Source organism: Lytechinus pictus, chromosome 3 (genome assembly GCF_037042905.1).
Source record: "Lytechinus pictus isolate F3 Inbred chromosome 3, Lp3.0, whole genome shotgun sequence".
In the NCBI taxonomy this organism is placed as follows: domain Eukaryota; kingdom Metazoa; phylum Echinodermata; class Echinoidea; order Temnopleuroida; family Toxopneustidae; genus Lytechinus; species Lytechinus pictus.
Genome location: NC_087247.1, coordinates 60,101,843 through 60,112,543, shown reverse-complemented (window position 1 = coordinate 60,112,543; position 10,701 = coordinate 60,101,843). Strand labels below are relative to the sequence as shown.

General features: G+C 35.9%; 1 protein-coding gene across 2 annotated transcripts; it reads right to left on the bottom strand.

The window, feature by feature from the left end:
* Positions 1 to 265: 265 nt before the first annotated feature.
* Positions 266 to 10,101, bottom strand: LOC129256178 (diamine acetyltransferase 1-like). 2 transcript variants are annotated; one of them, XM_064097902.1, is made up of 6 exons: positions 9,872 to 10,101; positions 9,551 to 9,733; positions 8,603 to 8,782; positions 6,771 to 6,959; positions 5,955 to 5,995; positions 266 to 1,891 (listed from the first exon to the last, which is right to left on the bottom strand). In XM_064097902.1, exons 3-6 carry the CDS (start codon positions 8,724 to 8,726, stop codon positions 1,673 to 1,675), a joined length of 573 nt encoding a protein of 190 aa, XP_063953972.1. In that variant the 5' UTR covers positions 8,727 to 8,782; positions 9,551 to 9,733; positions 9,872 to 10,101; the 3' UTR covers positions 266 to 1,672. The 2 variants fall into 2 exon arrangements, with proteins under 2 accessions (XP_063953972.1, XP_063953973.1); XM_064097903.1 differs by lacking the exon at positions 9,551 to 9,733 and having other exon boundaries at positions 267 to 1,891; positions 9,872 to 10,037.
* Positions 10,102 to 10,701: the final 600 nt, after the last annotated feature.

Below are 10,701 nucleotides of genomic sequence, written 5' to 3'. Positions count from 1 at the left end.
CATATTTCATCGTAACTCTTATGTTACCATTTTTATTTAATGTTTTATTTTATAAACTTTGTATGTGTCGGTCTCCAGATTGTTTTACGTTGTCTTTTACACATAAAATCGAATTGAATTGAATTAAAGAAGAACATTATAAGTAACATTATAAATAAGAAAGGGGTTTTCCACCGATGGGGAAAACATCCCTTTCTCAAATTAATTGAATACTTTCACTGCTGGTTTCTACTCAAACAAACGATGCTATAACACCTTTCAGCATTGATGTAATGAAATTTTAATGGGTCAATGAAGTTGACAAACAAAAATAAAATATACTTTTAAAAAAGAAGAGGCAAGTAAAATCATACAATAAAAATGGGCCAAGTACATGTATTCCAATAAATTTGATTAAAGTATGATATTTGAAAATGTAATGACTAAAATGATCTTATTTACATCTTAATTACGAAGCCTGATTTCACCATAATTTGATATAACATCAACTGATGCGGTTAACCCAACAATATAGGGATGCTCATGAGATCTTAATATGCGCCGAACACTGACAATTGTTTTGTCAGTGTCAAAACTTATGCTCGTGCAAAATGATGGAAAGTGGTATAATGATAGAGTCAACTAAATAGAGTATTCTTGATCAAATGAACTGCTCTTTGGACTCACCTCCGGACTCACCTGTGTTGTGTTTATGTTATATGTGTTAATTTATATCACCATTAAAGGTCTCTGTGTTGATTGACAATGAAAAATTTCAAGGTAAGTCTTTGAGATTTGATTTCTTGTGTTTAGATCAAAAGTTTAACATTTTTTATTATGCCTATCATCATCATGATTTAAATATTCTATTTATTTTGGGACTTTATTATTTCGTTTTGTTTTTTGACTGGATTAAGATACCCTAAAGATCCTGCAGGGAATTTATGAAAATGAATGCAAACAACAATAAATTATTTTAACCAGAGCCTTATATTTAGTATGACAATGAAACACAGGTAGAGAAGTATGATAAAAAACAATATTGTTTATTGGACCTCTTAGAGCAAATAACTGACAGTTTGATTTGTCAAATTACCTTTCAATCTGTGTACTTCCGGTAAGAGGTTTAGTAAAGTTATCACTTATACGCATAAATTTTCCTCAGTCGTGCGTAAAAGAAATAAGAAAATAAATTATTGTATGAAATCGACAAACAAATAAAACATAAGCACACATCATGCAAAGAGCAATTATTCGACTGCGAGTGCCCAGCTCTCTGCTGCTTGAATTGTGTCCATTTCTTTCCTTTGGCGCAAGCCATTTTCGACACCCTAGTCAAACAAAGCCATTGTTCGGTCATGCATGAACAAACATTATTTTGTATTTGGGGATCATCATTCTGAGAGAAAAGATAGAGCATCCAGTCAACATCAAAAGTTTCTTCCATAGGCCTAAAAACATAATTTTGACAGCTTTTACCAATGACATGTCAACTAATGCGAACAGTTCAAACACCAAGGTTGCCAATTGACATGAATGAACTGTAAATTGCAGCATATTGAGAGCTTTAGTTATCACATCAAATTTTTCTCCTTTTTTAGAATTTACTCCCTTATTCCCATCTAAGAAAGCCGAGTAAAGTCGTGATTTGGGGGCTTCTGTGAATAACCAACTTCTATATTCATGATTGATATTAGTCGGTTTTAAATGCAATAGTTTTGCCACTTGAAGATTTTAGCTCGTCGCCAGTTGCTAGCTTTTTCATGTTCGGCTCAAAAAATCTCCAGTATTCATTTGGAGTAGTCGACTCGGTAAGATTTGTTGCTCCAACTGCAGCGTAAAATTTCCTGGTATCGAGATCGTTGGTATCCACTGCAAAACTGAGCCTGCTGCTTCTCTGTTTCACGCAATCCTATTATTAATGATCAACATATACATGCATAGGGTTTAAGGTATCCTTATAGGAATAGGGAAGGTTTAGGACTGTTATTGTATAATTGTGTAATTATTATTTTGTTTACCACTCGCTTTTGTGTAGTATTTATTTTTGTTTTTAATTAATATTTTAGATACGTGTTATCATTAATATATGTATCATATATATATGTCATATTATTTCTCATGTTACTTTGACTAGACCTCTAGGAGGAACAGAGCCATTATATCAATGGCTCTGAATAGAGCGATCCATCCTTATATTTTTATGTGCATGTTTATATATTTATATTTAATCTCGTATCTTGTGCAATGTATTTTACTGTGATTTTTATACGGTAAATAAAACCAAACCAAACCAATAACTGACCTCATTCAAATAATAAGTTACCACTTATCACTCTAAGATTCTTTGATAAGTTAATATATATCGTTTTAAATCGGCTTAACGATACCTGAAAAATTTAGCCACTTTTTGCTGACAGCTGCGTAACCAGAAAAAAAAAATCAATTTTTAACAATGCATTTTTACAATATCAAAATTACATTTTTTAATACTGTAATGAGTCTGACTTGCCACCATTTCATCGGCTCTTGGTAGCCTATTGTTCATGTAAAAGAATCGATTATCATTTTTTTTTACTTGTCAGTATTTTAGATCTTAAATGCGTGAAAGCATTCATCAGATACGAGCGTGATTATGATTAAGTTACAAGCCCCCCCCCAAAAAAAAAAAAATAATAATAATAATAAAAGTCTGGCATCCAAAGTACCTCCTTCAAATATAAATTTGTCAAAAATGAAGGTTAAAATTCATAGATCGTTTCAAATTATATACTGTATGTTATGATCGTATATATGATCATTATAATCAAGAACAAGGTGTGTGTATCAAACGAAAAAAAAAACGCAAGCTGAAATAACGGAATGTTTCAAGCGCTATGTTATCCTCAGGGACGAGAAATTTTAATTTTGTCGATTCTTCCCCTCTGTTTCTTTTGTGAAGGTGCCGTGGCCGAGTGGTCTTAAGGCCACCGCACACCTTACGACTGTTCGCGATCCGATTTTGGAACAAATCGCATTCTACTCATTTTCTGAAAATGTGAATGGAACATACTTATTTGAGGTTAATATTAATTGAAAGAATACTAATATAACCATTTTGAAAGATTGCAAGCTTTTATTTTGGAGTAAAAGCCAAATTAGTTTCAATCGTAGCAGGGACCTGGGAACGATTTTTTCAGTGGGGGTGCTGAAATCTCTCCTCAAAGGTGAGGGGAGGGACAGACACAATTGAGTTTCCCATAATTACACACACATACACACACATATATATATATATATATATAAATATACATATATATGACAGTCACTTCTTAGCTTTCTTCTTATCAAAGAACATAATTAGACAATTTGAGCGCGAAGCACGAGCTATTTCTTGTGGAAATTTTATGTATTTTGTCCTGAAAATTGAACATTTTGAGCAATGTTTGTGGTCCAAGATGCGTATGTAACAAATAATAATTGTAAGCGCGGTCAGCGTGAGCAGATATTTTTTTATAAACGCTCTGGCCTGATCGAAAGGGACGTGTAAGGACTGTTTTGCAGTTACCCATGAAGACGATACATATATCAACAATCAAATAATGCGAGCGCGAAGCGCGAGCTTAAAAATTTGACATTCCGACCTAAATACTGGACATTCTAAGCACGTCTTGTAAATATGAACAGGATAGGGATATAACTATACAATTGATGCGAGCGCGAAGCGCGAGCGGAAACAAAATTGAGATTCCAGACCAAAAAAACGAGAGATTCTAAGCAATTTCTAATCCTAATGAGGATAGGTATAAAACTATACAATTGATGCGAGCGCGAAGCGCGAGCGGAAATAAAAATGAGATTTCAAACCTAAAAACGAGACATCTAATGCACTTTTCTAATCATGAACAGGATAGGTATATAACTATACAATTGACGCGAGCGCAAAGCGCGAGCGGAAACAAAATTGAGATTTCAGACCTGAAAACGGGACATTCTATTCATGTTTTGTAAATCAAGAAAATGATGGGTAATTGGATATATTCTTAAATTAATTATGTGAGCGCGAAGCGCGAGCAGAAAATTTGTGATATTCTGATCTAAAACTCCACACTGAATGTAAAATGGTTTGAACAGATAAAGAAAACTCAGACGAACATAAGAATAAAGATTTGATCAAAATCAGACAAGGAATATCACAGTTATTGCATTTTAAAGATTAGCATTATTCCAGTGAACAGTTTTAGGCATGTCTTCATTAATATTCAATGAGAAAACTGGTGATGCCATATCCCCACTTGTTCTTTTGTATTTTATTATATAAAATTAGCTTTATTCAATATTTTCCTTTCAAGAACCAAAACAGTTGAATTGACAACTGATTTAGTCCATTAGATATTCTTTGCTGCAACTTATTTCATTATAAGGGAGACATATCATTCACTCTGGTATGGAAAAGATAAAACAATTTTGATTCCACAAGAAACAGTATAGTGGGAATGTCACAGCATCAGCCTACCTATTAAATATTCATGACGACATGCATATCACCATTTTCATAAAATATTGCTAAACTTTAGAATTAAATAATTTAACTATAATCGTTATCAGATTTTGATAAAATTTATTTATTTTTGATAAAAATGTATTTGATATAAATATTTTCAGCCCAGAGTACCCCCCCCCCCCCAATCAAGCTGCGTATCTGAATAAACATGCCTGCGCGTGTTTAGAGTTAGACCTAGTATCTGGGCATTCTAAATACATTTTTTATTATAAAAATCAATAATGCAAGCGCAAAGCGCGAGCAGAAAATATTTGATATTCCGATAGATCTGAAAGAGGGTGAATTTAAACACTATTTCAAGTAATGTGTCGGAATGTGTCGGAAAATTCTCAAGTGGGGGGGGGGGGGGGTGGGGTTTACAAAACGTCATTCATTTTCATTACATTTCTGTCATTTATCATATACCTACCACTAGATTTCCAGGAGGTGCGCTGCCTATGGAAAAACACACGCAGCACCCCCAAATTTTGGGGGTGCTTCACCACCAGCACCCCCGCTTCCCAGCCCCCAGGGCCATGGGGCAGGGCGAAAAAGACTGAAATTTGATTTCTATCGTCTGACTTGTAATTGTTGTATACAATACACGGGCGGTCGGGCGCGCGCTCACTTGATTCGACATAAAACCTGGAAGTTTCAAGTCCAACCACCCCCATGTCCCTCCCTGCTATCGAAGAGTGTATGGTTATCACGTATTGCGCACGACCACGTCTGTATCGGAGTGCTGCCCCGCTGTAGCTTGATTGAGTCGCGTTATAGGAGGGATGTTATTGGAATATGTGAAAGACTATGTAAATGATTTGCGATTGTCGGATGTGATAATTTTGTACATTATAACATATTTTAAAAAATACCTGGGGAACCCGATTTCGTGGGGGTGCTGCCTATGGAAAATAATACACGCAGCACCCCCAGGATAATTTCTGGGGGTGCTCCAGCACCCCCAGCACCCCCGCTTCCCAGGTCCCTGAATCGTAGCCAATCGTACGACTGCTATGACGTCATTACGACTAGATATTAAATTCGCTTTTATTCTAAGAAGGATGATAGCATAGTCACAGATTTGAACGTAGGTATTCGTACGATGATTTAGAATATTACACAGTAAGATATTCCAAGTCTCAATTTTAGCATCAAATTCTACTACATTTTATTCTAAAATCGGGTCGCAGACCAATCGTAAGGTGTGCGGTCGCCCTAAGGCGCCTGGCTATACATGGAAACAAAGACCTTGCATGGAAAGTCCGGGGTTCGATCCGCGGCACCTATGCCCGTGAGCAAGTCATTTAATCTACAAATAAATGGAAATCTTTCAAATAAATGGAAAGGCTTTATATGCATTATTGGTAACTAAGTGTGCACTTGTTTTAAAAAATGTATATATTTTCTAGTCGAAAATGGATTATCTAATTGGCGTATATTATTTTGAGCTTACCTGTGCTACTGCTTTCATTAGTGCCACTCCTAGATGATTACCTGCAATAATTTAATCATCAAAGTAAAAACACAGCACAATCATTCATACTTATGCAGTTCTTACTTAGTCTACTAGATCATAAAGTATCGAAATGGGCTATAATGGTACAACATTACGGCTTTATTGAACCAGCTGTTATTCAAAGAATAAATAAAAGAATAAATCCTGCTAGGTCATATCATTTACCCAATTTATTATCTCACCTTCGTTGCGTGTAATATATATTTATATAGTAGCCTATATTTATCATTCCCCGTCCCTTTAATACAGACCGCAACCTCGTTTATTTTTTATTTTTTGTCTATTCCTTAAATGTTCATCTTCCGTTTTTACAACACATTCTAGGTCTACATAAAATATAAACATTTCCTTTATTTTTTTTATCTAGTCTCGACTGAAACGGTAAGTCATTGTCTTGAGTAACACCTTCCATTATAGTTGGATGACGTCATTTACCAAATAATTTGTTTATTATGCATTTTTCTTAATATCATTTATTTTCCCCATTCATTGTGTAGTGGTAAATTTCGCTGAATGCGCACGAGATAACAGGTGCAGAGAGCTCAATTGCAAACAAAGGATCTGTTTCCAAACACATTTCCTGATTAGGAATTATGATTTCAAGTGATGGGAATGGGTGCAATACAAACAAGAATAATATATATATGTACAGTATATATATATATATTGAGGTGAGATCAATGAAGAGCAGTAAAAACCTAACTGAATTAACAAAAATATGTCCACTGTATTTACTCTAAGATTCAATCATACCTCGATGCTCCACGTCTACGAAAAGCCCAGTAAGATATGACGTACGCCCAGACAACGGGCAGAACATGTCGCTCAAACCTACGAAACCGACTGCCTTTTCAATGGTTTGAGGTCCGTTTTCAGGTGGTGAATAAATTGCCAGGTAGAACCTATACCGTGGTTTAGGTCCAAATCCATCTTCTCTTAGCACTGTCAAAAATATTGAAAAGAGAACTGTGAAAAATAACGATTACACCAAACGCCAATATACTTACAATACACAAGAACTTTTCGTTCTATATGTTCTAGATAGGTAAGATACTAAGTAAATGATGAATCAAAGTAAGATAATGAATCTATATGATGTCCTGATGAAGATTTTTACAGTCGTTTTCAAATTAACATAACATCTTCAATTGGTTTTACCAACCAAGTGTTATCGTATCTTATTTTTGCCGCGCACGGCCGCACTTCTATTTTTATTAGGCCTATTAGTATTTCCAATTGTTCATTACCTGATAGTTGCAAATGTTATTGTACAAAAATAGTAGGTGGGTCAGGGGGCCGAAGCGGCCACAACTTCCCTATTGGCGGCGAAAAAAAAGAGGGAGAGGAAGAAGAAGAAGAAGCAGAAAAGATGAAGAAGAAGAGGAGGGAGAAGAGGAGGAGAAGGAGAAGGTAAATAATAAGAGGAGAAAAAAAAAACAGAGGGGATGAATTGACAAAATTAACATTTCTCGTCCCTGAGGATTACATAGCGCTTGAAACATTTCGTTATTTCAGCTTGCGTTTCGTGTTTTTTTTTTCGTTTGATACACGCACTTTGTTCTTGATTACAAAATAAGGTAATTATCATGTCCCGTTTTTAGGGCTTCACCAAAAAGTTGAGGTAGTTTCGTACACCCCCCCCAAAAAAAAAATGCCTAAAAAAAGTTTCATAAAAATTAATGGGGGGTTGAACCCCTGTAACCCTGCGTACGATACAGATAACATGTACGTTTCTGTGCACAATTCCTGCAAACAGTCCTTGAGATGTTCACTATAGGGATCCTTTTCAAGACAAAAAGTGCTATTAGAATGTCACGTTTTCAGGTTATACGTCAATGAATTTCCCTCGCCATTCGCGCTCGTATTATATTATTTATATCTAGGATTCTGAGACACATAAAATTATGTTTTTAAAATAAATTAAAACTTCAGTCTTTAGTAGTTCCCCGCCGAGGGAAAGCGAAATCCTTGTTTTTTTACGCTTCAACATTTGCGGCAAACGCGCATTCCTCGAACATAACAGAAAACAATAAATGAGTTCTTCGATCGTCCCACGCAATCAATGGAGGCTTTTCATTTCGTCACACATTATTTTGTGCACTAGCACACACCCACACAATTGAGCACTCACACACCCACACAATTGAGCACACACACACCCACACACCCTTGCACCATACGATATACACACACGTTAGTGAGAAGTCACCGATGTCTGACTCTAGTCTATATAGTCAGAGATACAGAAAGGAGTAAACATGCATAAGAAAAATATATGAAGTTCAACTCTATATTATGATGACGAAATGAATGCAAATTAAGTACACCTTAATTGCTCTAAAAGTCTAATCTATCAAAGAACATATACGCGGATTATGTACACCCGGGGGGTTACAACCGTATGATGATGAATTGATGATGATGACGATGATGATGATGATGATGATGATGATGATGATGATGATAATGATAAATTGATGGTAATGATGGTGGTGATAATGATGATGATGATACTGATGATGATGATGATTTTTATGATAAGTATATTGTTATTTAGTATTATTCATAATGAAAATGTGGCCTACTTTCTTCTGTGGTGACTGGACCTCCGAAAACTGCATCACCGGTGTGTACACGGAGTTTCATAGCAAGCTCGAAGAGAGCTTCACAGTCCTCTATTCTGCCTTTCCTGATCGTGTATGAAGCCATGATGGCTGATGTTGCTACACAAATTTATTCTCAAGTGCCGGGATCGAGAGCTTGACCTGAGCAAGAGGATAGTTGAGTTAAAGGGGAATGAAACCTTTGGAACATATGCATGTGGACTACTTGTGAGGAAACATAAAAATCAAATAACAAGGACAAACTATATTTGAGAAAAATCAGACAAATAATGAGAAAGTTATGAGCATTTCAATATTGCAATCATTAATGCCATGCCCAGAGATCCTTCCACTGGCAATGCGACAAAGATGTGTGATGTCACATGTGAACAACTTTCCCGTTGGTGGACTATAAAACACCCACAAAATGTCTCTTTTTGCTCTTTCTTATGGTGATACAAACTCTTTATCCATTATGTATTATTTGAAATTATGTATTGCATGCCCTCCTATAGAAATAATACATGATCTACTGATGTGATAAATGAGGCAGTTTAAGTGAAATATAAGGTACTGGGAGAGTTGTTCACAAGTGACATCACACATCTTTTTCGCATTGCCATTAATGGGAGGATCTCCATAGCATTAGCGATCGCAATATTCAAATGCACATAACTTTTTTTATTACTTGTTCGATTTTTTTTCAAACTTTCGTTGATCTTTTTTCATTTATTTTTCTGTTTTCACACAAGCTACCTTGTTCCAAAGGTTTTATTTTCCTTTAAATGAAGGAGGCCTACTATATTGTACAATGTACAAATAAGAAAATGAAACAATCTGAGTGAAATAAACTTAGCGGTAATGCAGATCAAGACTATGCTTCATTTGCCCCCCCCCCAAAAAAAAAAAATGGAACTCGATCATGCCTACCTATTTATTTATTGCTGATTTTTAAAATGTGTAACACTTGTTCTTCTTCTTCTTCTTCTTCCGTTGAGTATACAGTCCTCTTTACAGAGTATAGTCGTACTTTGTACTGTCGTTCAGTCCAACGATGTATTTCGATCTGTTTCCTCGCTGAATCATGTGAATTGTAGGCCATGAACTTGAGTACTGTGGATGTAAGATGTCGTTCATTTCAAACAGTCACTTACAGCCATGCAGAAAAACACTGTACATATTTGATATGAAAAAAAGTGCACATTGTAGAAATGTAAACATTAACAAATACTAATAGGAGTCGATACTTACGTGCAGAAGTATAGGGTAGTGGAGTGCGATGTCACGCATACCGGTACTATTATTCAGTACAATGATCCTCGCCCGGGGGGGGGGGGGAGTCAAATATATTGCTGTACACATGCGTGACCCCAAAAAAGGTGGTTTAGAATTAGAAAGACTGGTCAATCGCGGGGCCGCGTATTTAGGGGGGGGGGGGTTCACAGCTGAGCTTTTTAGGGCTCCTATTCTAGCGAATACTTAATTGTTTAGTGGCAAAATGTGTATTGAAGCGCGCGAAGAACTTAATTGTTTAGGTGGTTATTTTGCACACAGAGAAAAAAGTGACACGACCCCCCCCCCCCCACTTTTTTTCCAAAACCGTGTACAAAAAACATAATAATTATGATTGTGATTTTTTGCACGGTCAGCCCATAGGCGGATCCAGGGGGCCTGAGGGGCCCCTCCCCCCTCTTTTGGTGGAGCCAAAAAAGAAAAAAGGGGGAAAGAAGAAAAAAGAAGGAAAAGAGGAAAGGAAAAAAGGGAAAAGAGAGGAAGACGAGTCAATAAAAAAGGTGAGGGTAAGACGTTGAAAATTAAAAAAAAGTATCTTTCATATTGCAATATAAAATTTGTGCTCGCGCTTCGCGCTCGCATTGCATGTTCGATATCTGAGATACATACTCAATAGGCAGATATAAAGCTTAAAATATCAAGTTTTGAAATCCATTTCAGCACGAACATCGAGCTTTCATTATTTTATTTAATTTACAAATTGATTTTTTTTCATGCTTAGCTGTAAATTGTCCGTTTTATGGTCTGAGTATCAACATTTTCATTGCATTTTTATTGGTGAGTATATT

Bases quoted from the DNA above. Each gene is read 5' to 3' on its own strand.
- LOC129256178 (XM_064097902.1), bottom strand. From the start codon at position 8,726: ATGGCTTCATACACGATCAGGAAAGGCAGAATAGAGGACTGTGAAGCT. The intron at 6,960-8,602 runs GTAGGCCACATT...TATTTTTGACAG, and splicing joins TCCAGTCACCACAGAAGAAA to TGCTAAGAGAAGATGGATTT. The intron at 5,996-6,770 runs GTATGATTGAAT...AAATTATTGCAG, and splicing joins CGTAGACGTGGAGCATCGAG to GTAATCATCTAGGAGTGGCA.